This window comes from Grus americana, chromosome 1 (genome assembly GCF_028858705.1).
Source record: "Grus americana isolate bGruAme1 chromosome 1, bGruAme1.mat, whole genome shotgun sequence".
NCBI classification, from domain to species: domain Eukaryota; kingdom Metazoa; phylum Chordata; class Aves; order Gruiformes; family Gruidae; genus Grus; species Grus americana.
In genome coordinates, this window is record NC_072852.1 from 162,309,705 (window position 1) to 162,337,223 (window position 27,519).

General features: G+C 40.1%; 1 protein-coding gene across 5 annotated transcripts in view; it reads left to right on the forward strand.

Annotated features, from left to right (window-relative positions):
• The window catches only part of ABCC4 (ATP binding cassette subfamily C member 4), a 162,637-nt gene that overhangs the window by 42,124 nt on the left and 92,994 nt on the right, over nt 1-27,519 (forward strand). For 4 of the 5 annotated variants that reach the window (XM_054832358.1, XM_054832348.1, XM_054832370.1 and 1 more), the window contains exons 9-19: nt 1,762-1,866; nt 5,732-5,821; nt 6,144-6,335; nt 7,870-7,964; nt 8,071-8,157; nt 18,064-18,160; nt 19,233-19,448; nt 21,429-21,569; nt 22,958-22,995; nt 23,356-23,456; nt 26,921-27,067. In XM_054832358.1, coding sequence (XP_054688333.1) covers nt 1,762-1,866; nt 5,732-5,821; nt 6,144-6,335; nt 7,870-7,964; nt 8,071-8,157; nt 18,064-18,160; nt 19,233-19,448; nt 21,429-21,569; nt 22,958-22,995; nt 23,356-23,456; nt 26,921-27,067 — 1,309 coding nt within the window. The remainder of the gene's footprint in view (nt 1-1,761; nt 1,867-5,731; nt 5,822-6,143; nt 6,336-7,869; nt 7,965-8,070; nt 8,158-18,063; nt 18,161-19,232; nt 19,449-21,428; nt 21,570-22,957; nt 22,996-23,355; nt 23,457-26,920; nt 27,068-27,519) is intronic. The other variant, XM_054832340.1, reaches the window with a different exon arrangement.

Consider the following 27,519-nt stretch of genomic DNA (forward strand, 5'->3'; position numbering starts at 1 on the left):
GTCCTCATTGTTTTTCTGAGGAAAACTAAAGTAAAATTCACCATCAAAGCAGTGGAATGGTAAGGCGTTGCAGTGAGGGTTTCACCTCTTCTGCATGGCAAGGGGGAATCAAACAATTCTAAGGTATGCCAGTGTTTCAAGGGAAAAACAGGTCCATTTGCTTCAGGAATTCTCTCTTATGTTTGTAGGTAGTTAGGGCCTGGCGGCCAGAAGATGTCGCGCTGTACGGAAAGATAAGACCCCTCTCCTAATAGCCAACAGCATTTAGTTTACAACGTAAGCAGACGGATGTGACGTTGTAAACCCAAGCTATATAATGCTATGTCACCCACCAATAAACGCCATTTGCCGTCCACCACATTGGTGTCCGCGAGCTGATGGACCGAGCGACCTGGGGTTGGTCGTCGCGCCGTTCCTGAACCAGGTCGCCACGCCAACGATAGGCAACATATGTTTGAGTCCCTGTGTTGGGTTTGCATGGCAGGGTTTTGGTAGCGGGGGGGCTACAGGGGTGGCTTCTGTGAGAAGCTGCTAGAAGCTCCCCCTGTGTCTGATAGAGCCAATGCCAGCCGGCTCTAAGACGGGCCCACCGCTGGCCAAGGCCAAGCCAATCAGTGCCTCTGTGATAACATATTTAAGAAGTAGAAAAACACTTAGAGAGAGAGAGCTTTTGCGGCCGGAGAGAGGAGTGAGAAGATGTAAGAAACTCTGCAGACACCAAGGTCAGTGCAGATGGAGGGGGAGGAGGAGCTCCAGGCGCCGGAGCAGAGATCCCCCTGCAGCCCGTGGTGAAGACCATGGTGAGGCAGGCTGTCCCCCTGCAGCCCATGGAGGAAGGATGAGGGGGTGTAGCGATTCCACCTGCAGCCCGTGGAGGACCCCACGCCGGAGCAGGTGGAGGCACCTGAAGGAGGCTGCGGCCTGTGGGAAGCCCACGCTGGAGCAAGTTCCTGGCCGGACCGGTGGACCTGTGCAGAGGGGAGCCCACGCCAGGGCAGGTTTGCTGGCAGGACTTGTGACCCCGTGGGGGACCCACGCTGGAGCAGTTTGCTCCTGAAGGTCTGCACCCCGTGAGAGGGACTCCATGCTGGAGCAGGGGAACGATGAGAGGAGTCCTCCCCCTGAGGATGAAGAGGCGGCAGAAACACCGTGAGATGAACTGACCGTAACCCCCATTCCCCGTCCCCCTGTGCCGCTGAGTGGGGGAAGGTTGAAGCCGGGAGTGAAGTTGAGCCCAGGAAGATGGGAGGGGTGGGGGGAGGTGTTTTAAGAGTTGATTTTATTTTCTCATTCCTCTACTCTGTTTTGCCTAGTAATAAATTAGATGAATTCCCTCTCTAAGTTCGGTCTGTTTTGCTCGTGACGATAATTAGTGAGTGATCTCTCCCTGTCCTTATCTTGACCTGCAAGCATTTTGTTATGCCTTTTCTCCCCTGTTTAGTGAATGAGGGGAGTGAGAGAGCGGCTCTGGTGGGCACCTGGCCTCTAGCCAGGGTCAACCCACTACAGTCCCATAGTACTTTATGCTAAAAAATCTGCACTTAATGGTTTTTTTTTAGAGGGGACTGCTAGCTAGCTAGAAGTACACTGTTGAAGGAGTTGTGCATTGCTTTGTAAATGTAATACATTGATCAGTTTGTGGTTGTTTTTTACCCCCCATAATTAATGTTCTGTATGCTGCTTCCAAACATACGTGCTTGGGTTCTTTTCCCATTCCCAGTCTCACATTAGGCGATATCCTGTGCTTTTCTTTCGTTGCAGAACTTTCTGATACTTGATGAGGTCTCACACTTCAAGCCGCAACTGCACGGTAATAATGAGAACATCATTCTTCATGTTCAGGATTTAACTTGCTATTGGGATAAGGTAAATTTACTTCTACTAAACGTAAAGTATATTGGTGCTGCAGGCATTTTAAGTCTATGTACAGTGTGCTGATGTTTTGTATTCTATCTTTTGTGTATGAGAATCCTTTTAGTATGTTAAGCCAACTCTGTAGACTAGTTCTGTCAGTGTCAAGCTTTAGAGACTAGTCTGCACATGTTTGTTACTCTGTATTTTAGTTGAGACTGTTCAGCTACAAATTGTTCTCTACTTAGAATGCACCAAAACCACCAAAATGACTAGAAAAAGGGAGAATACACAGGTGATGAATCTCTTATGTATCCTTTTCTGTAAGAAAGGCAAAGATTGTGGCTTCTGTTTTAAAACTGTAATTGCTATGAGAAGCAACAATTTGTGATGAATTATTGGAGCTATTATGAGCTGCCAGTATCCTTGCACAAGGGAAGTTTCAGTTTCCATAAGAAATGCTGGAAGCTCTAAAAATGAATTTTACATAAATGTAATGCAAATAAGACGTCACATATTTCCCTTTATGGGCCGCCTTCCCCTACATGTGCTGTGTCCCAAGGAAGATAAAAGTGTGAAAATATATGTGAAGATCTACCTACTACTACTACTCGACTATAAAAGAAAATTGCTACATTATTGTGCTTTATTTTCTCACAGTTGTCTCTGTGACATAAATTCTTTCTGAGACATTGAACAAACTTTTAATTGATATGAAAAACTTAATGGTAAATACATTCTAATGCAGAATGGAATGTATTTCTTAGTCTTTGTTTTCTTCCCACGCCAACATTGGTAATACTGCTAACAGTTTATAGGAAATGGTTGCATAATATGCCTATAAAACACCTTCATTTTTTTTCATGAGTTGTTTATATTGCATAAAGCAGGGCAGCATGACTGGAATTACTGGTTTCCTTTTGATTTAAAAAAACCCAACAAGCCAACAAACGACCCACAAAACTGTTAATGTAATTTTCATTTTGATATTTAATTTCAGTGTGCATGGGGAAAGAATAGTTCTCCCAGAACTATCAAAAGCAGCTCAGAAAGTTTCTCTTATATACTCTTACAATGATGCAAAGTAATTTTACAGAGTTGCTCACTGAAAAGATGATGAGTTCTGAGAGAGAGAAGTTATAAAAGGAATAATAAAAATATGCTATCCTTTGTCAAGTAATTGACTTAGCTTGCAACCCTGATTAGGTTTCTCACGACTCTTTGGATCTTTATATAGACAGCGTGCAGCTGGATGATAATTTTTTTATTTTTAAAGATTATGAACCAAAAGAGATACTAAAAAACCCCAACAACCCACAAATCCAAAATTACTGGAAGTAAAAAAGGGATTATTAGCTAAACTTTTAAGAAAACAACCTAACGTGGTGTATTAGAGTTTATCAAAAGATAAACAAAACCAATTAATTCATGGTCACACTCTTGTTTTGCTAAGGCGAGTATTATCTGAGTCCCACAGGCTAGTCTGATACCAGCATGGAACTAGGGATTCTTCGTATGGGTTTTTACTGATGTGTCTTGAGTTTACAGAACAATCTGTCTGCTCAATTGAGCAACTTTAGATTTAAAATTCAAGCGTTTGAACAGAGACCAAATTTATCCCTTGTAATTTTAGTCACTTAAACGAGGAGCCTTAGTAGTATAGTATTTCTGTACAATATATGATCTCTGCACCTCTCAGATGGGGTGAATTGCTTCTTTCCCTTGACTAGAGGGCACGTAAGATCTGCCCAAGCTCACTTAAGAAGTTGGTGCCCCTGGAGGGATCATTCTTGCGTCCTCCTGTCCTTGCACTCTGTGTCTCTGTTCCCTTCCTCTTGCTGGTGTTAATGCTCGTGTGTACAACCCTGTGGTGAACCAGTTCAGAGGGATAAAGCAATAGAAAATGAATCACTTTTCATATGATTTGTTTTCTGATAGGTGAGCCCCATGAACAACCTGTCTGCAAGGTTAGGCAAGAACAAGTGCAAGTGACAGATGTGGATAGTTGACAGGGCGCAGGGGAGCTGGGACATTTGTGGTAATGAGCTGTCAGATGATCTTAGCTGTAATATTTCTCTGTGCTCTAATTAAAGTGCCTCAGTTTAGTGCCTAAAAATAGATGTGATGAATTCAGGACAAATTGTCTTTTAATTATAAGGAATGCTATTTTGCAAAAATACCGTGCCCCTTAGGTGTTTGTGGCAATGCTGTTTGTTTGCATTACTACCTTTGTATAGGGTCTATATCTTACAATACTGCTTTAATATGTAATATTTTGGTAATAGTTTAGAAATTTTTTTGAAACTTTCTGTAATGTTTTTAGGCTGTTACATTTTTTAAAAACTTGAGTGTGAGTGGAAGTATCTTTGCATTTTTGTGAATGCAGAAACACAATCTCAGGAGGTCTGAAGAAGGGTCTGTGTGTCTGAAAGCTTATGTACTTTTTCCATATAGACTAATTGACTTAAGACATATTTTTGCTTCCTACAAACTTTGCATTAAGAACAAAAAGGCCTTGGCTGCCATAAGGTGGTAGAGTTCCCCTGAACTTAGCACTAGCTGAGCACCTGAACTGGGTGCTCTGGACCAAGAAATCAAATTCATGGTAAAATGCTGATTGGGAGTGAGGTGGAGAAAGAAAAAAAGCCCCGTTGATGCCACCTTGTGGAAATTAAAAATAGCAACAAAAGTAGTTTTGCAGAGTTGTACAACATGCACAAGTTTGGGTTCTCAGAGTGTGACTCTGATTTCGTGTGAACCCTGCGGGGCTCCTGTGAGGTGGGAGCCGTGATGGGGGACACCCAGCTTTGAGTTCTGGATATGCTGCTGCCTAACCAAGTATTTCTCCTGGCATGAGTGGACACATGCATGCTAGTCCAGCTGTCTCAGCTGTCATAGGTGTGGAGGGATACTGTACCTGTGTCCCTCCCAAATAAGTGGAAATGAGTTGCAAGCTTCCCCTTTCCGCAGTCCCAGAACTTGGCCATGCCGCAGCTTAGGTGGTGGCCTCTTCAGCCTCTTGAGCTTCAAAGTGCGGCTGCAGGTTTTAAGCTGTCTGCAAGTTGTTAAGAGGCACATCAGATTTTCTTCACCTTGCTCTTCTTTCTTGAAGCTTAAGGCTGGGTTTTAGTTTGATCCTTTAATAGAAATACTAGTATGATCCAGCTGCTTTTTTTTTTTTTTTTTAAAATGCATATATTTTCCTCTTTGCATTTTAGTGTCAGTTCTGCTTAGTGTGGTCTAAGATGCATGTAAAGACAGATCCTGTTGCAAGGGTGTTTTGCTCTAATGAAAGGGAGCTGCACCGGGCTGTTAGGAATTGCAGTTTACCATAGCTATTAAAGACATGAGCATCCTTTCTTTTCATGAGAAATAGACATTTTTACAGCCTTGATAGAGGTGCAAATTATGTTGGGAAATAGGCTCTTATTCGTCATGTAACGTAAAGGATAAGCATACTAAAAAGCAATATTGAACAAACAATCCTAGGGTAGTGTATTTTCACACAAATAGCCTGCTATGTTGTCCGTGAAAAGCCTCTGAGAATCCACGATATGCAAGATGAAGTTGTGTAAAATCAAATGGCAATTTTCTGTTTTCACTTTAGATAGAGCCTCAGCTAGAGCAAGCACAGACCTGGCTTTCCTGGGGCTCTGCGAGAGCTTCAACCATCCCTTTTTCCAGCATTTGTCTGGTTACTTGGAGTCAGCAGGCCTGTGGTGCCGGGGCCGTGAATGCCGGTGTGATGGCCAGCAGAGAGCTCCTGTTTCCGAGGCTGCTGCCCCAGTGATTTATGTGCATTGTTTTCTGTTTCTAAAGAGTTGTTTTGATGGTGTGTATTTCATTACTGAGGAAGTCTAACTTTTTCTTAAATCAATAGAGTTTAGAAAGCCCAGCACTTCAACAGCTTTCATTTACTGTCAGACGAGGAGAATTATTGGCTGTGATTGGTCCTGTAGGAGCTGGAAAAGTAAGTCTTAATGTTTACTCCATTCTGTGGGGTTTTTATGAGTTTGTTAAATGTGACTAGAGACTTGAAAATGTACTGTTCCTTTCTGTGTGTGATAACACACTTCACATCAAGATACTGGCATTCAAGAAAGGCAGATGTCCTTCTGGGGTGGGAAGGAGATGGTTTGGAGTTAAACAGTACTAGTGCTCTTCTGCTGTTAGCAGTACTTTGAGTGACAGGGTGAAACAGGCAATTGTGCCAGTAAACACTGCTCAGTCTCTGTAATATCTTTCATGCAATCAAACTTTTCAATTTTTTTTTTTTTTTTAATCTTTTCCAGTCTTCGCTCTTAAGTGCCGTGCTTGGTGAGCTGCCTAAAGACAAAGGTGTGATAAATGTTACTGGAAGAATCGCCTATGTTTCTCAGCAGCCTTGGGTGTTTTCTGGTACAGTAAGAAGTAATATACTGTTTGACAAGGAATACGAGAAAGAAAAATATGAAAAAGTTTTAAAAGTCTGTGCTCTTAAAAAGGTATGGTTTTCTCTTTGTGTGTTTTATTTTGATGACCTTTATCTTAGTGTTCTTTCAGGCTTGTGGTACATGCTGCAATATACAGTATATCGACTTTATTATTATTAGTAGCATGTGAAATAAATCCTATTGCTTAACAGAAACATGAATTTTTTTTTTTACATCCATAAGCACATTCTTGTAATTCCTAAAACTTTCACTAGAGGGCGATGTAGCTTATGTGAAGCACAGACAAATTTGGAAAAAGCTATTCCCAATTACTGAATTTCATAATCACGTTTAGCCCTTTTCACTGGTATTATGGTAGATGTGTGTGTAAAGGCAATAAAGGGTGGAAGACAAATGATCAAGCTAGCACTATTTGTGACTCCCATTTTGTAAATATCCTTTATTCTTTCTTTAAAATAAATGTCGTATATCATGTATTATGCATTGCTAACGGCTATGAAAAGAACCTTAGTGCTATATATTGGAGAACTTGCTGAGCCCAAGTAGTTTTAGGAAAAAATATTTTTGAAAGGTCTATGCGCAAAGGAGTTTGTGACATGAGATATAGGAGAGGATTAAGCCAGATTTGTCAAGAAACAGACATTTTGCTTGACAGCTAAAAAGGTTTCATGCAGCATGTTATGATATTCCTGTCAGCAGCGACACAGGTGAAAAGCAGATGGTTACTGTGATGAAAATTTTTTTGCAAGGTTTTTACACATGGTAGATAGAGTTTTAATATCTCCTGCTGATATTCAGTCATATGCTGTTGTCTAAACTTAAGGTTTTAGTGACTGTAAAAGACAGCAAACTGCATTTAAAAAAAAAAACCACTTCATATTTGATGGTAGATTTGCTTTCATAGTTTTCTTTCAAATTTATGTATCTTATAAAAGCTGTGAATAAACTTTCAGAATATGTTTTATAGCTTTATATAAAACTTCTGTATTTCATGAATAGGAAATGTGATAATATGACATGGAACACTGTATAGTTTTGTTCTCTTACTTGTAGTCCCATGGCCTGTAAATTAACCAAATTTGTGTGATGAATGTTGTGGTCATTTCTGCTGGATACACTGCAGTAAGAATAAAACTAAAGCAGTTCTTAGGGACATTGGCAAACGGCAGATAATTTACTGATAATAGTTTTATTTATTGTGACAGCTCATTTTGTTTTAGTAAAAAATAATTAATTTACTGTATACCTCATAATTTTGAGTTTGATTTTCTGAATCACCAGCAAATATTCCTTGTAATACTAAGAATAGTAGTGCACGTCCCTCTGGCAAAGCTGTAGAAAAAGTCAGCTTTAAGATCTCACCTATTTTTCCTGCTTTCTTAATTTTCTTTTGCTGAAGGTACAAAATCATAAAGTAACTGTGGATATGTCATTTAGTATGAATCCTTGTATTTTAATGTTAGATGATAAGTTAATAATTTTCAAATAAGAAAATGTTACGTTGAAACAGCTTTGTCAGTCTTTGACGTGAAAATGACCTAAAACAAATAATTAAATCTTGCTGTCTGTTCTTTCACATTCCCAGGACTTGGAATTATTAGAAAATGGTGACCTAACAGTAATAGGAGATCGTGGAGCTACGTTGAGTGGGGGACAGAAGGCCCGTGTAAATCTGGCCAGGCTAGTGTTTTTTGCTGTTTCTAAAATTTACTAATTGTCAGACTTTAGTGACTGAAGTAAACAAATCTAAGACTTTGTGACACTGACTTTTCTTTAAACCTTATAGAGCTGTGTATCAAGATGCAGACATCTATCTTTTGGATGATCCACTGAGTGCAGTAGATGCTGAAGTTGGAAGACATTTGTTTGAAAAGTATGTTACCGCTTTATTTTCATTTAAAATACAATTGTTATCTTCTAATTCCTTATGGAAAAACTTAAGGAAGCTTTTTTGGGGGAGATGGATCTCTTCACAAAACTTAATGCATTCACTTTTTTCATTTATTTTTCCTCTATTTTATGTATTTGGAAAACGTATAGTTTTTTTCCAGTGTGTGTCTTTCATTTTGTTCTGTATTGTTAAAAGCCCTGTAAAAGTCTGGTTTGAAGATATTATAATTAGAATTATTCTTAAGGGAATATATGCCACTTTCCTGAGGAAAATGTCAGATTTCATACATGAGTATTGGGGTTTATGAATATTGGGTTTTATGAATATTAGTACTGAGTGAAGAAGAGTATGGGGTGGGATTTTAAATCACTTCTTAGTTAGCTGCAGCTTTGTTTGAATAGTAATAAGCACTTAATTCAAGTGGTTAAAGAAGAGGACAGAACTCTTAGATTCTTGAGTGATTTTTCTTTTTGGTTCTTGCATGGCTGAAATGTCTCTTGGGTAGGTGAAACCATGGCCTGCAGAGTAGACTGTGGAGAGCAGAAATAGAGGAAAAGAGGATGTATAAGCTTACCATGAGAGAGAGAGAGAGAATGGACCTTCCCCCGTTTGTGAAGAAACAGGAGAGTGTTCATTAAAAGTCAGGTTCCCTTCTCAATAAATTTCCTCTTCTCCGTCTCTCTCTTCTTTCAAACTGCCTAATCTACGGCACATAGTCAGTATGAGAACAATCCAATTATTCCCAGCCAGTGTTTCAGCCTTGCTTCTCCATAGCCCGTGCTGCTCGGTATCAAAAGGTAAAATCTAGAATTTATTGGAAGCAGAAGGAAAAACCTGCATTGACTGAATTCACTAGGCTTTGGCCGAAGCTTTAAATGAGAGCATTTTCTTGAGCGTACTTACATCCTTTGAATTTGACTCTCATAATACGTGAATTAATTTGGTTTTACTGTTGTTCCTTTCTCTCCACCCCTAGACTATCATAAAAACTTGTCTTGCAGAAATGGCCATAGAATTTGCATTGACTGGCACTGCATGTGTGTTCTTTTTCCCAGTGCAAGGAAGCTTTTGGTATCTAAATTTGAAAATTGTACATCCTATTTATGTTTGCAGTTTCAAATCTGGAAATCCCTCTAAAACCCCATCAACATTTTATTTTACTGATCTTTTCAAAGAGCTACTGTTTGTTTCCATCAGCTGGTATGGAGTGAGAGTTTTATGATGCATAAGCTTTATGTTCATTATTCTGTGCAGGATCATTTTCACCTGCCATGACTGATGGATGGAGATCATTACTTTTGTAGTTCACATACTCTATCAAATTCCTTTAATGCCTGTGCAAGCTACCTAGGCTTTAGCTGTTGCTTTTCTGTTTCTGTTCAAGATCGCTCTACATCTCCAGCATCTGACAGTATCAGTGCCTGAGTTCTGCAAGTGCACCCACCTGAGCTCTTAACCTGTCTCTCCTGTAACAACAAGCTCTCCATGAGCCAGCAGTGTGCCCTCATGGCCAAGAAGGCCAATGGTATCCTGGGGTGCATTCAGAAGAGTGTGGCCAGCAGGTCAAGGGAGGTTATCCTGCCCCTCTACTCTGCCCTGGTGAGGCCACATCTGGAATATTGTGTCCAGTTCTGGGCTCCCCAGTTCAAGAAAGACAGGGAGCTACTGGACAGAGTCCAGCAGAGGGCTGCAAGGATGATTAGGGTATTGGAGCATCTCTCTTATGAGGAAAGGCTGAGAGAGTTGGCTCTGTTTAGCCTGGAGAAGAGAACACTGAGAGTGGATCTCATCAACGCTTACAAATATCTAAAGAGCAGATGTCAAGAGGATGGGGCCAGACTCTTTTCGGTGGTACCCAGCTACAGGAAAAGGGGCAATGGGCACAAACTAGAACGCAGGAAGTTCCATCTGAACATGAGGAAAAACTTCTTCACTTTGAGGGTGACCGAGCACTGGAACAGGCTGCCCAGAGAGGCTGTGGATTTTCCTTCTCTGGAGATATTCAAAACCCACCTGGACCTGATCCTGTGCAACCTGCTCTGGGTGATCCTGCTCTAGCAGGGGGGTTGGACTAGATGATCTCCAGAGGTCCCTTCCAACCCCTACCAGTCTGTGAGTCTGTAAGCCTTAAGGTCTGGTCACAAAGAGGAGAACAGGAAGGTACAGTAATGCCTTGCAAAGGAGGTCCGGTTGCCTCTTCAATTTATTCTACGTTTTATGTGAGCTGTGACATAGGGAGCATCTGCATCCTACTGCAAAACTGGAAGTCTGGATTTTTGCACATGCGAAACCGTAAAGGAGTTAGAAACCATTGCTCTGCAAGCACAGCGTATGTTTTGCTGATAAATGTGTGGAGATGAGGAGGAATAAGGAGATTATCTCAGAGAATTTGAAACTCAAAAAACTAGCTGGGGTTCTTCTTTACTTTCTTTTACTCTTCCTCCCCAACTCTGGATCAGTTTGAGTGAAACAGATAAAAGCAGAATGAAAGCATTTTGTGGAGAAAATGGACTGGGTGGAGTAGTAGTGGCAAGGAAACTGAGTAATGTCTCCCTATTCAAGATCGTAAGGGAGGGCTTTTTTACAAACAGAAGTTGTCTTCTGGGGCCTTCATGGCAGCTATAAAAGGTGCTGGGGGTAGCAGGGAGAGTGTTATATTCAGTAGCTCGCTTTGAAAAACAAGGCAGGGCATGTTCTTTAATGCTTCCTGAGTAGTGCTAGAAATGTGGAGAAGAGAGAGAGCACTTGGGCAAGAATGATTTCTTAGAACATGGTGCTGAGGAATGTCCGAAACACCACTTCATGCAAGCTGCCCCCAGGAGTCCAAACCACGAGGCGTAAAACAATGGACAAGATGGAAGAAACAGGGGATTATTTAATGAGAATCTGAAGGGGATATTGTTCAGTTCGCTTGCTCTTTTTTTTTTTCTTGTAATTTTATATTAATGTTTAATTTTTTACAAGTGTCTAGTCTGTGTGTTTACATCAAAGATAGGTATGTTCCTAGTAATTACCCAAAGCTATGGTCTGTGGATGGCTGGTTCATTACATTTGCTGCTTCTCTCTGTTCTGTTCAGCTACTGTAGTAAACAGTTTAAAATATATAAATACTTTCCAAATGAATAAGAATGCGAGTAGCACAGCTCCAGTGGGAAAACAGTCCACGATATTATTAATAAGGGATTGTGTCTCTTAAGAATTTCTCCGTAATACAGACAAGTTGTTCTGTGGATGAGGGAGCAGATAAAGCCAGTTTTCCAGTGAATTCCTCTCTCCTGAATAGATTCTTTGTGGCCTAGTAAGGTATAAACTGGAGATTCCCTATTTTTGTGTTTTGTAGCCTCTTTTCCTCTGAGTCTTCTTGATAGTTAACAGTAGGCAAGCTTCAGCCTTTTCCCAGTGGGGAGCACCAGTATAGTTCTGCGTTTTTGCATGTAGTTGTGTGTGTATGACATATACAAATTTTGGTTTTATATATATAAAAACAGTTTTTCATTAACTGTTAAGGAATATGGTATTTCGAGACTTCTAGCTTTGAAATGAGAGATGGCCGTACAGATACGGTTGCATGTTTCTTTGTATGACAAAGTTTGGAATAGCCTGTGATGGTCTTAAGAAAATCATTGTCGTGCTTGGATCCCAAGAAATTTCCTGCTCTCCCTGTGCATCTTTGTAAACGTATTTCTACAGATTATATGGTTTCAGATCACCTTTGGAGAGAAATTAAATTGTGTCCCATCAGTGATACTGACTCAAAAGTGGTATTTTTAAGAGTGAGATTTGTATTCCATGAATCTATTGAGACAGATGCTCTTCTCTAGGTATTGTTCCTTCCTTGCATCTTTTCTGGTGACAGGAGCTGTGTGCCAGGCTCAGTTGATGATCAGCCTGATTTCTTTCTGTCCCTCCTCTATGCTTGTGAGAGTTGACAGAGTTGCAGGACAGTTTAGGAATCTTTTAAAATCAGACCTAAAGTTGCGATGATACTTGGGAGTGGTATGCCTAGGTGTATCATTCCTACTATCAAACAGAATTCTGCAAATCTTCTTTTCTTTTTTTCTTTTTATCAGGAAGCTGTTTTGAATGTATGGTCATTTGTCTTTTCTCTCTCAATTTTGTCTCTGGAGCTAGAAAAAAGCTGCAGAAGGAATCACTGCATTTATCACAGTGTAGTAATGAACTTCAGCATCTATTCAGATGGAGCACCGTGGTACTAGGTGATGGCCTCCCATAGGAACTCAAGGGACATGTAACTGGGCACTGGGATATGGGATAACCATATGTTGAGGCTGACCAGAGAGTCACCTGGCAAGTTGACCAGGTGTCCTGAAGATAAAGTCTCTCCATGGCCATCTGAGGTAACCCAGCATTCCCTTGCAAGAGAGGGAAGGGAACAAGCAGGGTTTTGTAGCAAAGGTGTCCTTCGTAATTGTTATACCTATACGTTTAGATGATACAATTGAAATTACTTGAGCTTCGTTGTGTTTACTGCAGGGAATATGTTTAAAAGGTATGAATATGTTGTAGTAATGTTGCCTGGGATTTTGGGGTTTGGGTTTTTTTTTTTTTCCCAGAAAGTGAAAAGCATAACTGTGATCACTCTATATTGTGTGTTTTCAAAAAACTGTAAAATTTTACATGGAAGATAAGCATAGAAATGAAACAGCATAGTAGAAGTAGGTGTGGTCTTTTTGTCTTTGGCAAACACAGCACACCTTCCCCCCTGCACCGCACCCCCAAAATGTTTTAAATTTCAAAACAAAAAAACCCGAGGGATTTTTCTCCCTAAACCACTTAAATTTAAAGGGAGAGGAAAGCAAATGTAGTAAGCAAATTAATATAACAAAGACTTTATGCCTGTGAGCACTTCTGCATGTGCTTTAATTTCATTTCAGTGGTTATTTCCATTGAAACAAATATAAGTTTTAACTAGAGTAAAGTTAAGCTTGAATGTGAACTTCCAAAAAGGAGAGGCAAAAAGAATGGTAAGGAAAAAAGTGGTATCATTAAAGAAGACACACTTTGCTGAGGTGAAAGAAAGCTGGTTCTTGGAGATAAAAACTTAAAAAAGATTAAAGAACAACTTGTCTCAAAGAAAAGAAAACCTGATAGGGAAGGAAGAACAAATGAGGATTTGTGTGCACGGAAGTGCCAAGACACTGCCTTGCATAGAGGAGCAGTGTGTTGTTGTGGGCCCCCTTCTGGGTAAGTGTCTTCTCCTGCACACTCTGCAGTATCAAAGCTCAAGCTAATTTTTTTTTTTAATTGTATAAAAGTTTTCTGTCAAAGTGTAATGAGTTTTTTTTAAATGAGTGATAGTACACTGTTACTTAGGTTTGTTAACTCAGAATATTCTTTGTTAATTTTTGTTGAATTGAAAGAGTGCGATTTCTGGAGAAATCTATCCTGAGTGTGGTTTCCTGATGATGAATGAAGGTCATTGGTGCTACATTTTTGGGTGATTGAAAATCGGGCAATGCTTCAGGCAGTTCTGGAGATGGACAGCGATTTGGAAAGTCTTGGTTACAGGATGTGAACTAATAGATGCACACAGCAGGGTTAAGTGCAAGGTGTTGACTCCAAGAACATACAATGAGCAGGGATCAGCAGTGCAGCAGCTTTATGGAAAAGGAGGTGCAGATGGCAGTAGATCTCATATCCACTATGAGTCAGTAACGTCATGCTCTGGTTAAGGAAACTGTGCCCTGGGATTTATGACCAGTACTGTATCTGGCAGTACAGGTAAAGTAATCCTCCTATTATGTTTTGTACCTGTAAGGTATCCACTGGAATAATGTTTCAATTTTGTGTACTTCCAAGAAATGTAGACCAGATTCCAGTGTAGCCCTTCAAGAACATTTCGATGTCAGGGGGAGGAAAAAAAAAAAAGAGAAAATTATTTCTCACTTAAAAGAAAAGGGGGGGAAGATTTGGGGGATTTTGGTTTTTTGGGTCTGAAAGAAAAAAAGGAGGCATGAAGAGACAGAATGTATAAAGGGACCGTCCACACAAGTATAAACTGGTCTGCTATCCTCTGGGAAGCAGTGGATTTAAATTGTACTAGAAGACGTAAACTTGGACTTTGGAGGGAAAAAAAAATTGTAAAGATAGCTTGTCCCTGTAAAACATTTTCAAGGAAGTTGAAATTTTTGTTGTTGATCTTCAGACAAACAAACATACAAAACAACCTATTCAACGTCTGTCGGGAATGGTTTAAGTTTAAATTGAGTCTCAGTTGGGGAAGAGGATGCAACTGTCATAGTCCCTTCATCTCTCTTTTCCTTGTACTGAAGGGGCTGAAGAACCTTTGGGTCTTCGCTGTCCACATCTCTTCTGGCTGTGCATGTGTGTCTGTGTGTGCTAGTGTATTTAATAAATGCGGCAATGGCGACTGCATTTTGTGTGGTAATTCATCCTGCTGCCATGCATTAAATGTGCAGTCTAACAGAGTATGCCCCTCAAGACAGTAATGGCGAAGCACAAGGAAGGTGAACTTTGTGGGGTCTTAAACAACAAGTAAAAAGGTGATGGCAGTTCTGCGCCTACTCCAGCAGGTGTCTGAACCTTTGGACCAGGCACGTCCCCTGTTGAGGCGGGCTTTCCCGGGATCCTCTGCACCGTCAGTGAGAAAGGGAGACACTGCACCTAGAGTTGGGTGTTTCACCTAGGGTGGATGGTTGCTTTTCTTCAGCTACACAGAACAGTATTTCTAAAAGTAGATGCGTGATGAAACTAAGCATTAGTGAACCAGTTAAAAACATAAACACTTATGGACTGTTTTGTTGGATTTTTTTTCTTTTTCAGTTATAAGACAATAGCAGGTTTTCACTAATAAGAATCCAGTGAGCACTCAGAGTTTTGTGCCAGCCCTTTTATCACATTCTGTTTCTCCGAGCCTCCCTTTGAACTCTGCTTTCAGTTTTCTGTGACAGCCAAAGCACCATACAAACTTAATGCTCACTGTAAACTGCAGAATGGGTGTTGTCAAATGGGAGAGAGAATATTTAAAAAAAATATAAATAAAGGTTTTGAACATAAAGCTCCAGTAGTTTGATGTTTTGAAACAGACATTAAGTATATACTTAGTATTTTACTAGTTTTGCAACTTCTGTGCTTCATGATGATACAGTATTTTAAATGGCAAAATTTTCTAGTGAGCTGTCTGAGCAGTGAGTTGTTTAACTCGGTAATAGATCTAAGTATACGCTCTTTGTTGCGATTTTTCCTCCCTGTGCTGGTGCCAGTGAATTGTGACAACAATTTTTCTACTCACCTGTTATCAACAAACTATTCAGCTAGCTTCTTTCTACCCAGACAGATATCAAATCGAGAGTAGTTGTTTTTTTAGAAATTCTCAATTGAGTGACCTGATATATCAGTGGAAATTTATATTTCCACAGAGGTCACTTTTGCCTTCTCTCCTGAGATCAAGATCACATGGGATGCTGTGCTGACAGCTCTGACAGTTCTAATTGGCTTGCTCTGATGCTGTGATAACCCACTTTTTTTTTTCCTCTTTTTTTTTTTTTTCTCCCCTCCAAATGCAAACATAAAGTGCAATGGGCTGACTGTGACTCAGGATCAAGGTTTTCAGCCATTGGATTTTCTAGTGGCTAGTTTGTCCCAGTAAGCTGTTGGACGTATATCTGGCACACAGAAAATTCAGTGATCAAAGTGGTGTATAGGCTGCAGGACTATGTAAGGGAAAGCTAGATCTCTTTGTGGTAAATACCTGATATATTCTCTTTTGGCAGCTTTCCTGCTAGGCAAGTAAATACCCTTGTAGCCCCTCTGATCTTTGTCCAGTTCTCCGGATGGGTTTTGTTGAAGATTATGTTTTGTTGCGAGACTTCAGCTGGTGCTCTAGTTGCCATGTGGCTTGTTTCAGTGACTGCTCAGAGGGTGTACAGGAACCACCCCAGAATAATACTCCCACAAAGAGCTTGCTGTATAAATAGTTGCAACTGCTCAAATAGTTATGCTGCTGCAAATAGCTTGATTAATTGTTACCTTGGCCACCTAAGAGTGACATAATGGGTTTCTAGTTGCTTCTTGAATGCTGCATAGCCAGCATTTAACTTTCTCAGGAAGAATGTTGCTTTTAACTTAGTTTTACTGCATAGTTTATTTGGAACACTGTAATATACTTTCTGCATGTGATTATGCTGACTAGTACTAGTATTAATCATTTTATAGTACTCTACTTCCTATAGTCTTTGTAGGAGTGATAAAATAGATGTTAAAAGCTGTGTAGGGAGTTAATTGGATATACAACATGAATGTATGAAACACAGTAAGCAATGTGGTATCATTGCTGTTAAGCTCATGTTCTTTTTCTGCCTTACTCTTATTTGCATTTCTGCATTGAATTTGTACTATTGGATTGCTGTGGTTTTGCTTGTGGTTTTTTTGGGTGTGGGTTTTGTTGGGTTTTTGTTTGGCTGGTTTTTGGTGGTGGTTTTTTTGAGAATGGGGAGAGAGAATTGGGGGAGAGGTAGTTTTCTTTTGTGGTGAGTGCCACCTTCCTGTGTCATGTTAGCAAATGGGAGTTGGCATGTTAGCGAAAATGAGCCCAACAGGAGTGGATCTGTGGAGAAAAATGCACGGTGCCAAGGTCCTGTGCGGTTCAGAAGGTTCTGCTTTGAGCAGGCTGCAGCCTGGCACTGCCGGCTTCATTCCTTGTCACCTGAATGCTGATGAGGGGCGCTACTGAAGCGTGTGTTCCTGCTTGGTTTTGTCTAGAAGTCCAGTTCACAGACCCCAATACCACTCAGCAGTATGAGTGACGGCATATTGCATTGAGACAACTGGGAGACGATCTTCAAAAAGGCACTCCTGATCGAAATGGGAAATGCTAAATGTATACACCTTCACTGGACACTTCAGTTCTAGACAGTATTGGTTTTCGTTGTTTTCTTAAGATAGCGAGTAGTTGAGAAAGGGGCATCCTCTTGAAGGGCTTGTTTCCCTGCTGTGTTACTGTGGGGATGAAGGCAATGAGAGTGTTGGTAGCGTTGGATACTCAGTTGTGTCTATGCAGTCCCTGTTGAACGTGATGAGCATGCTTGCAGACCTCTGCACTTCTAAACCATTGCTCCGCTGCTGTGGTTTTTTGGGTGGGTTGTTTTTTTTTTTTTTTTTCTCTGGTGGCCTTTCAAGGCTCTGTTGAAAATATAGTAGATACATTTTCTGCTAAAACTGCATGGGATTGAACTGCACTTGCCAACTGGTTCTGGTGTGCCCAGTCCCTTCTTTGCTTCTCACAAATCCTAAACTTCTGGGGAAGCCTCTAGGGTAAGCAGGTAAGGTACTGGAGGGGAAGGTAAGCCCTGATTCCATGGGAAAAGGTCAGAGATGGTTGAAGGATTTCGTTCCTCTACCTCAATACATACCTGGATGTAGCTCAGATCAGTAGTACTGTTTACTTCTCCAAAACTCTCAGTGGCTTACTGTTACAGCTGCTCTGAAAGCTCATCTCAGAGAACTTACTTTTATTTGCTGTATTTTTCCATAATTGTCCATGGTATTTTGTCCTGCTTTCTCTTTCCATTCGCTTAATATTTGTTAAATACCCTCTTTGCAATTCAGCTTATGACACATACATTTGTTAGGAGGATGTTTAAGACAATTTTAATGAAAAATCTTAACGATATTTCCTCCTCTTTCACCCCAGACCATAAATATGAAATTTCTTTCTCCTACCTTGAAAACTTACAAAGTTAAATAAGGAATGTGCTTGTTCAGTGTAATTTTGATAAATCTAATAAGCGTGGGCATCTTTTTTCCTTATTTTAAACGTTGTATAATTGAATAGAAGGTGTTTTCCAGAAATAGTCAAAATGTTTTAGGACATTTCGTCTTTAAATTAATTTTTCCATGTTTTTGCAGATGTATTTGTCAGGCCTTACATCAGAAGATCTCTGTTTTGGTCACTCACCAGTTGCAATATCTTCGTGCTGCAAATCAGATTCTAATTTTAAAAGATGTAAGTGATTTCAGTGTCTATACTTTTGTATCTCACATGCTTTCTAATTATCCTTTTCAATCTAAGAATGAAAAAAAAACTAGTTAAAGATTTTTATCTTTAATATATTTTCTGTCTACTAATGACCATATATGTTTTTAAAGATTTATAATTATTAAGTTGATTTTTCTTAGAATACCTTCCCTGAAAAATCTGTTTCTGAATTTTATCATGCATATCTTTTATCTTACATATGTATAACACACTGTGAGAGAATTACTTGAGACTATGTTAATGCTTTGCTTTTATTCTTGTTTCTTACACTTTTGTGTGAATTAAGAACTATGTTGATTTTGCAAGTCCCTTTTTAAATTAAGGCTGAGAAGTGGTCACAGATACCTTTGAGAACGAGCAGGCCTTCAGCGAAACTGGTTCCTTCCTTGTACCAGATATTCATGGGTAGAGGGGAAATGCAAGAACTTGAACTGTTTGTTTTTTGTTTTAAGGTTGGGTGGTAAAGTACTTCAAAGTACTTTTGAACCATCGCAAAGTTGCAAAAAAAGGACGCTAGTCGTCTTTTGCCTCCCATTCAGATCTCTTTTTAAAAGTTAAAGTAGCTTTCTAGAAATGGGTTTGTGGTAGAGCTGTAAGAAGTGTGGAAATGGTCTGTGTTGCTCCTTGTAGAGCTCTCTGAGGACCAGAAAATTAAGCTACTGTTTGCCCCTAGCAAATAGTAATATAAAAAGACTGATGGTTATGTATGTAGTTCAACAGCTTGTCCTAAAGCTGCATGGCTGTCTCCTGCAGCTTCTCCAAGGAGGTAATTCTCACCTGGCTGTAACTGGGACTTTTGTCTTCCCGTTTGTGTGCTCCTTTGCCTGGTTAGCTGCTGGGAAGGGACTGGTTGGAGCGTGAAGAGCTTGTTTCTGCTCTTCTAAAGGAGGAACTGATAGTTAGAGGCTTCAGTTCAGTTACTGCAGTGGGATGTGTGCTCAGCAATTGCAGAATCCCAGAGGCAGCAGGGATAGATAGGAAAAATCATCCTTTACAGAAAGTGTATAATGAAGATAATCAAAGCTTATATTAATTGTAGGGTAAAATGGTGGGGAAAGGTACCTATTCAGAGTTCCTGAGATCTGGCATCGACTTTGCTTCCCTTTTGAAAAAAGATGAGGAGGTAGAACAGCCATCAGTTCCAGGAACCCCCAACCTGAAGTCTGCCCGGAGCCGAACCTTCTCAGAGTCCTCTGTCTGGTCCCAGGATTCTTCTGTCCACTCACAGAAAGACGGAGCAGTGGAACAACCATCTGTGAGTGCTCAGAGGATAAACATGTCTCAATTCTTGTCTAGCTGGTTTTTAACTTAAACTGCGATAAGGGCTTTCCCTGCTGCATTTGAATTTCAGGGATTGTTGGATTGCATTAGCAGGTGAGAGCTCGCCCAGGGTGGATCTGCCTAGCGCTGTGCTTGGCTGGCAGTCCTGCCACCTGGGCTGCAGAGGGCAGGCATCCCACAGCTCTGCGCTGATCTGTTCAAACCCAGCAGGGTGAGTTTGTTCAGGTTCAGCATCAGCTCTCCTGGATGCAGGAAGCATTCCTATAGGTGTCCAAAGAGACCGCACTGTGCTTCCTTCATCCTGTCCTCTGACAGCCGTGTTTTGAAAGGCCAGTACCACTGGATTGGGTGGGTTCTGTCTATTCGTACGGTGCTGAGCTCAAATTAATACTTTCCCTGATATCCTGAGCTCTGGGAAGTACCTGCAGAAGTGGTGGCTTTATACAAAGTCTACATTTGCATTAATGTACCCACATGACCTTGAGCTGGCCCTGAGGGGGTAACCTTGGGGCACCACTGCGCTGCTCTCCCCAACCCTTCTGTTGGTGAAAACAGAACGCTTTGTATGGTGCCAGCTTGGCTTCCAGGTGCATTGTTATCTCTTGGTCTACCCAGTACAAAAGCACCCGTGAGGTTTCTGTACCAGAGGTGGCCTTCTGCTGGTGTGCTTGCATTCACGCAGAACAGCACAGGAGCCCTGTAACCCTGCTAGGCTTGTGCTAGCATGGAACACATGGAACAAATGGAACAAGTAATCCCTGTGTGTCCCTGATGATTGTCACCTTTATGCTATGGGTGTATATTATTTCTTTTTATTTTCTATAACAAAAAGCAGTGAGATACACCACCCCCCCCAAAAAAAAAAAAAACAACACCCAAACACTACAAACCTTTGGCTTTCATACGTTTTTGGAGGAATGGTTTCATGCCCAAAAGGAGGACGCTTATCTGAAATTATTTATGTCCTAGTGGTGACTCCACTGTTAAATCCATAAAGGTGTGCCAAACTTTTTAGCAGCGTTAGAGCTGTTGGATGGGGGGGGGGGTGGAGGGAGGTGGCTGGAGAAACAAAAAAACCAAGGTAGGCCTCTCTTCATTTATAGGCAAGTAGGTGGGATTTCTCTTTTCACATCTAAGCCAGGTCTGTTGATTCCACTGCTCTTGTAATGCTATGTCTGCTGACAACAAAATCAAGTGTTAAGTGTCCACTGAACTGGTACTAGTTTTGCTATCACATAAGCTGAAAAAAAAAAAAAATCAGAATTTTGTTCATTTGAATAGTCTTTTACCTTCTTTATGCCTGTCTCAGTTTTCCTTTTCTGTCTTTGTGTCCCCCATCCATTGTTTGCTTAATATGGTTTCTCATTTGTCATTTTACTTGTTTTCCCTATTAACAGATGCTTTGTTGGTACTTACAAGGAGGTGATTAGAACTTTATAGGTAATTTGTTGCTCTGGGCATATGTCGATTGATTTTTAGTGCATACTTGCAGAAGAGTATTTACTTTAAATATTTTTCTGAAAAGGAAAGGTTACACACACTTGCATTCTGAAAACAGAATCTTTCCCAAGTCAAGGCATCAGTTTCCAGAGCTGTTATGACTGAAGGTGTAGTGTATAAGAAAAGAAAAACCTGGTTTAGCGGTCAGAATAAATATTTCTGGCTGTAAATGAAGTCATGTTACATTCTGTGATGCAACACAAAATAAAATCCTCACAGTGTCATTTTGCAGAGTAGATTTTTCAGTATTACTGCACTGAGACTAATTTTTTTTGTCAAAGCTATAGTTCCTATATTTAAAGTTTTTATATGCATAATCACTTTATCTCCTTGTTTAATTGTTTCCTAATTCTGAACCATGACTTTCAAGTAGCTTAGTCTGACTCTGTAACTGCAAGGTTGATGGTTTTTATTCTGGGTTTTTTGTGTGTGTGTTTTTTTTTTTTTTTTTTAGGCTGAAAATGCACTGGCTGCTGTGCCAGAGGAGAGTCGCTCTGAGGGAAAAATAAGCTTTAAGATTTACAGAAAATATTTCACTGCAGGAGCAAACTACTTTGTGATTTTTATACTATTAGTATTCAATATTTTGGCACAGGTAAGTTGTCGGGAGCCACAAATAATATTGAATGTATTTTCATGGGCTTTGCCCATGGGTTTGATGTTTTTCTTTTTTTCGTTCTTTTTTTTTCTTTTTAACATAGTGTATGCTTGTTACTGTGATGTTTCATCTAAAATGTTTGGGAGCATGGTGTTCTTTAATAATTTTTTAGTATACTTGATCAAATTTTATATATCAGCATGGAGTTTTGCTACTGCATTGAGAAGTCTTACACTGATCCTTATTTCAAGAGTTTTAATACTTTAATAAAGTAACTATTTTCCTGGCAGCATAGCACAGAAATTATAAGCCAGTCTAATTTTTGGAGATAGAGAACAAAAACATGAGGTGTATGAAGTAGTGTTTAAGAAATCTGCACAATCGGTATGTTTCCAGTTGAGGAGGGTAAAGAGATTGACTGGTTATGGGAGGACAGAGTCTGACAGAAGTGTTAAAAGGAAAACTTGTCTGCTGGTAAATTCAGGTTATGGGAAGGGCTAGAGGGAGGGTCACTGTTTAACAGAAGAAAGTGAGGAAGAGGATAGGCAAATATTGTGTGTAATGCAGACTGTAGCAGGTACATAAAAGAATTTTTAAACAAGGAAAATGATTTTGAAACTTAGTGAAAGAAATGGTGAGCTGAGGAAGCTGCGTAAGGATAGCTTATTGCCTTTTTCTCTGTTTCCTGCTGTGAAAGCTTAAATTCCTTTCATGGAAATGATTGGTCTTGGCTGTAAAAAGTACTCTGTATATTTACACATTACATCCCTTTTGGTTGTCCTTGAATTGAATCTGTTGGAAAGATAGCTGAGCAAGATGAAATCCTGTGAATTCATGTGAACAGAGGTGTATTTTGAGATAAATAACCATGTTACAAGTTTGTAGTCACCTCTCAGTACAGAAGCAAGGTGGCAGCAGGAGTTTTTCCCTCCCTCTCTTCTCCCATCCTCCTTCAGCCCTGTTTCTGGCAATTATCTCCCGTAAACACAAATTTCTCGACTGGTAACATCAGAAAGTTTGTTAGTCAAAAAGCGTTTTGGAATATCTCTAGTAGCAAATTTAGGAACTGAAAAAATGAGTTCTTTAATGTGCAATTAACATACATTAGGAAGAGCTACTATATTTTGTTTGCTTAAGTGTATTGCTTTCCTTTAGTTTGCTATCATGTAAGGTAATTTGAGGTAACTTCTTTCTTTGTAGAGGGTTCTAATGCACCTTCTAATGTGCTTTGCAAATTGCTGCTGGTCTTGAAAGACTGGGTGGCATACTTTCCTGAATATGTGATGTTTTCCCAGAGAACATGAAAGAACAGCAAGGAAATTTAATTTTCTAATGTTTTTTTTCATTTTGTAAGATGATTCTTGTATTTGCCTCTTTCACTCAAGGTGACATATGTGCTCCAGGACTGGTGGCTTTCTTACTGGTGAGTTGATGATGGTAACTAGTCACTCGTTTCTGCCTTTTCAGTCAAGTGCTGTTTGTCTAATAGAAATCAGTGTTGTATAGGTGGTGATGGGAAACCCCTGTTCTAGGAAACTTCAGAATGTGTTTGATCTTTTTCTGCTCTTCACTCATTTTGTATGTGGAAAAAAAATTTCAACTTTATGCAGAAGTGTAGCCTGTGATAGCTTCTACTCATGGTGTGATGCATGACAACATCAGTACATGGGATCTTTTGAACTAAAGATTTCAAGAGAGTTGAATGTAGAAACAGTTAAACATACCCATGAATATTTGCAGAATGTGATTTGATGTTAGTTATCTTCTGTGTACATTTCCACAGGGCAAATCATCAAGAAAAGTTGAATGTCACCACAAATGGAAATAATGGAGCAAATGAGACTGAACATCTAGACCTTAACTTTTATTTGGGAATTTATGCAGGTAATTACACATGCACGTGTGTGTGTCTAAAGAACTATTTATTATCTTATTATAATAAACGGTTTTGAGAGGTGTGAAGCAACAACAATGCGGGGAAATGTGATTTCTAGCAGTAACTGAGTAATGTCTTAACAGATTAGGAGCCTGAGTCTTGCTTTGTGACTAAATTAATTGGAATAAATAAATAAAAAACTAACATAAGAAATAGGTTGAATGCAGACTCTTAATTTGCTTTGCCTGGATTTTGGAAAGTAAACTAGGAATTGAGTATTCAAAAGTCAGTCACCGTAAGGTTGTGGTTATTGTCTATACTAATAGGTCATTCAGCTAAATCTTCAGTCATTATGTGAATGGGCAGGAGGGATTAGAAATGGATCTTCGTTCTGCGCTGTTCTAAAACTTGGCATGGCTACATTCCTTCTGAAGTGCCGTAGCAAAAGAACCAGTTTTAAAAAACATCTTAGATAGGTATGCAAAGCAGGATGTTAAAAAACATTTCAGTGTATTTCAATAGGTAGTCATATGCTTCTGAATATCCAGAAAAGGGCATTGATCCTTGTATTCAGGCGTCCAAACATCTTGAAATACTGCTTGGAAATGTAGTAAAAATTGACATAGAAAAATCATTTGTAGAAATATGTTTTCAGACTCTGCTATTTAGGACTTCATAGTGATGTACAGTTTTGTATGGTGTGGTAATTTCTTGATGGAGATGTAAATGATAGGTCTGAGAAAATAGGTGGAATGCCAGAATATGCACTGAATGTAGTCAGACATATCTCTGATGGGTGAGAGGATGGGTGGAGGATTTTTTTGTTTGTTTGGGGTTTTTTTGGAATCCACGTGATCTAAGTGCTTGACAGAAAACATTGTGCTTGGCCTGGGAAAAAACAATTTAGGAGCCAGATAAACTTGGCTCTTATTTTCTCTGTGTAATGTCTTATTTCATGAGCCGTTCCAGTGGACTGCACAGTATGATTAAGTGTGGCAAACTTGACTTTCTCTGACCATATAACCTAAACCACGTTACAGAAAATTTTGTTCTTTAAGGCAAATTTTGTTTTAGATAGCAGAACAGCAAAATTTACCCTTATATTGAAATGTTCAGATGGCTTAGTGAGATATTTGCAATAGTTGGAACAGACAGCATTGGGTTACCTACACAAAATTTTAAGTGAAGTTGAAGAAGTTACAAAAAGTACATTTCATACAAAGTACGTAATAATCTAACCTCTGAAACTGTATAAAATAATTTAACGTTTCTATTTCTGATTCTCAGTGTTGAGGGGGAAAAAAATATCACCATGGTAGTTTCTTCCTAGTCCTTGTTGTTTCTATGAGACAAAGATTTAGAACAGTAATATTTCTGTTAATGGGAATGGCCAGAACTGAGGTACCAATTCCACACCTTTTCTATAAAGTGAGCATGCGAAGAGTCCTTGTCTCTGTCATACTGAGATGGCAAGCTTGTAAATAGGTGAAGCATAAACCTTTGGCATGAAACAGGCTGGATGAAAGACTTGAAAGTAAGTCTCATTCCTCCCCCTTCTCCCCAGCCATTAGGTCTTTTCAGCTGATTCGTTTGATGAGGGTCATGCCAGCAGCTTCCAGTGGCTGCCAGGCTTGAGTGAAGTTGTACAGAAATGTGGGGTTCCCAGGACATGCTCCCACAGACTGCTGTTAGGCATGGTCTCTGCCACAGCCTCCTGCGCAGTACCCCTTCTGCTCCCTTTTTGTGTGATCCAGCTTTCCTGTTTGGGTATGTGCAGTTACCCTTGGAAAAGTTGTTTTCTTTTACGTGGCCTGGAATACAGCAGTCAGGGCAAGGCAAACAAGCTCTCATCCCAGCCACGTGCTTTTGTCTTAATAACAGCACCGTGCAGAACATGGGGAATAGACTGCGAGGAGACAAATAAAATAGTGATACCTTTTCTTGCATCCTGGGAGGATACAGCAGTAAGCAGGATGGAATAACTGATTGACTTAACCACATCATACAATGTAAAACCTCCCTCTTCCCCACTGTTACTATAGCTGTACCTGAATTGCATCCAGTTTTAACCTGTCCTTAGAATAGGCAATGTTTTATGTTGATAGGATCTAACTTAAGGGTGTCCTCAAGGCCTGAGCATCGTCCAGCTCTGGGGGCCCCAGTACAGGAGAGACATGGAGCTGTTGGAGCGAGTCCAGAGGAGGGTCACAGAGATGATCAGAGGGCTGGAGCACCTCTCCTATGAGGACAGGCTGAGAGAGTTGGGGTTGTTCAGCCTGGAGAAAAGAAGGCTCCGGGGAGATCTAATTGCAGCTTTCCAGTACCTGAAGGGGCCTACAGGAAAGCTGGAGAGGGACTGTTTCTCAGGGAGTGTAGTGACAGGACAAGGGGTAATGGGTTTAAGCTGAAGGAGGGTCAATGTAGATTAGATGTTAGAAAGAAATTCTTTACTGTGAGGGTGGTGAGGCACTGGAACAGGTTGCCCAGAGAAGCTGTGGATGCCCCCTCCCTGGAAGTGTTCAAGGCCAGGTTGGATGGGGCTTTGGGCAACCTGGTCTAGTGGAGGGTGTCCCTGCCCATGGCAGGGGGGTTGGAACTAGATGATCTTTGAGGTCCCTTCCAACCCAAACCATTCTATGATTCCATCTGGGCTTGTGGTGACTGTGCTCCGTTTCTGGAGCAGATCATCTGGAGTCTGGAAGCACCGCCAAATGTCAGGTTAACACCTTCACTGTTCACCTTCATTGACTGGGAATTTGGGCAGGCATGTTGGAGTTTATGCACAGCAAACAGAGCAGCAGCAATCTTGTCACTCTTTGTTGCCATCTTTTGCCCTGTAGCACCCCTGTCTTGTAAGTGGAGATGTGCCCAGAAGACAAACAGTCTACAGACCAGTACCCTAGAAGGGCTCTATTTCACATGGCATAAGGGATGTATCTTATACTGTGTTAAAGAAATACACATAATTTAAATTATTTGATGTGGTTTACAAGGGGAAGAATGGCATGAGTGGTTTGGACTGATTGAGAATAACTCAAGGTTGTCTCTGAATAGCCATGTATATATTACTTGGTTAATACCTGCTGGCAAATGTTGAATCTTCACAGTGACCTCTGCAAGCCACAATTATACACAGCACTGTGAAATGAATTTCTTAGCAGAGCTGTTATGCAGAAGGTTTTAATACAGATTTATTTTATAGGTTGACAGACACTTCCTGCATTTCTATGAAGTACCAATTCTTTCAAACCAAAAAAGAGCAATTGTTTACATTGATATGATAGTAACTGAAGCTAGTGACAAATATATCTATACTCCGTGCTCAGCGTGAGTCCCTAAGGCTTAAGTTTGGATTCTCGCTATATACAGAAGTCAACAAAATTTGGTTTCAGTTCAGTTTGTTTTTAAATTCTTTTCCTTGTGAAAGATCCATATCTGTATACATGTTCTGTTCATGTTTCTTTAATTTCAGGTTTAACGGTGGCTACAATACTGTTTGGCATAATAAGAAGTCTTCTGGTGTTTCAAGTTCTTGTTAATTCTGGTCAGACTTTGCACAACAAAATGTTTGAATCCATTTTGAAAGCTCGTGTCTTGTTTTTTGACAGAAATCCTATAGGTAAGTTCAATAGAAAAAAAAAAACCTCTTAACATTTAATATACCTCATTGATTGTTAAATATACTATTTCTGGGCAATTATGATTTTATAGTATTTTTGCACATTTGTGGGATTTTCTTGCTGCTTAAAATCTTTAACAGTGTGGTCTTTTTAGAGTCAGACTGTTGACTGCTTATTGATGGTTGATCTTACTCTCTTCAGATGCAGTCTACAGAAAAATGAATTACCTGCGGCCTTGGTGTTGTACATTGACCTGCTAATTGCATTGCTGTTCTGATTCAGTTACACAGGGGTGTCTTCCATACACTGAACATATATGCATGCATTTTGTGCGGTTCCCTTTCTTGTGCTTTTCTTTGAAAGCTTAACCCCAACAATTATTTGTCCTTTTAAAAAAAATAGTTTTAAGCATGTGTGGTAATTCACAGTTTTGAGAAACTGTGTAGCTTAC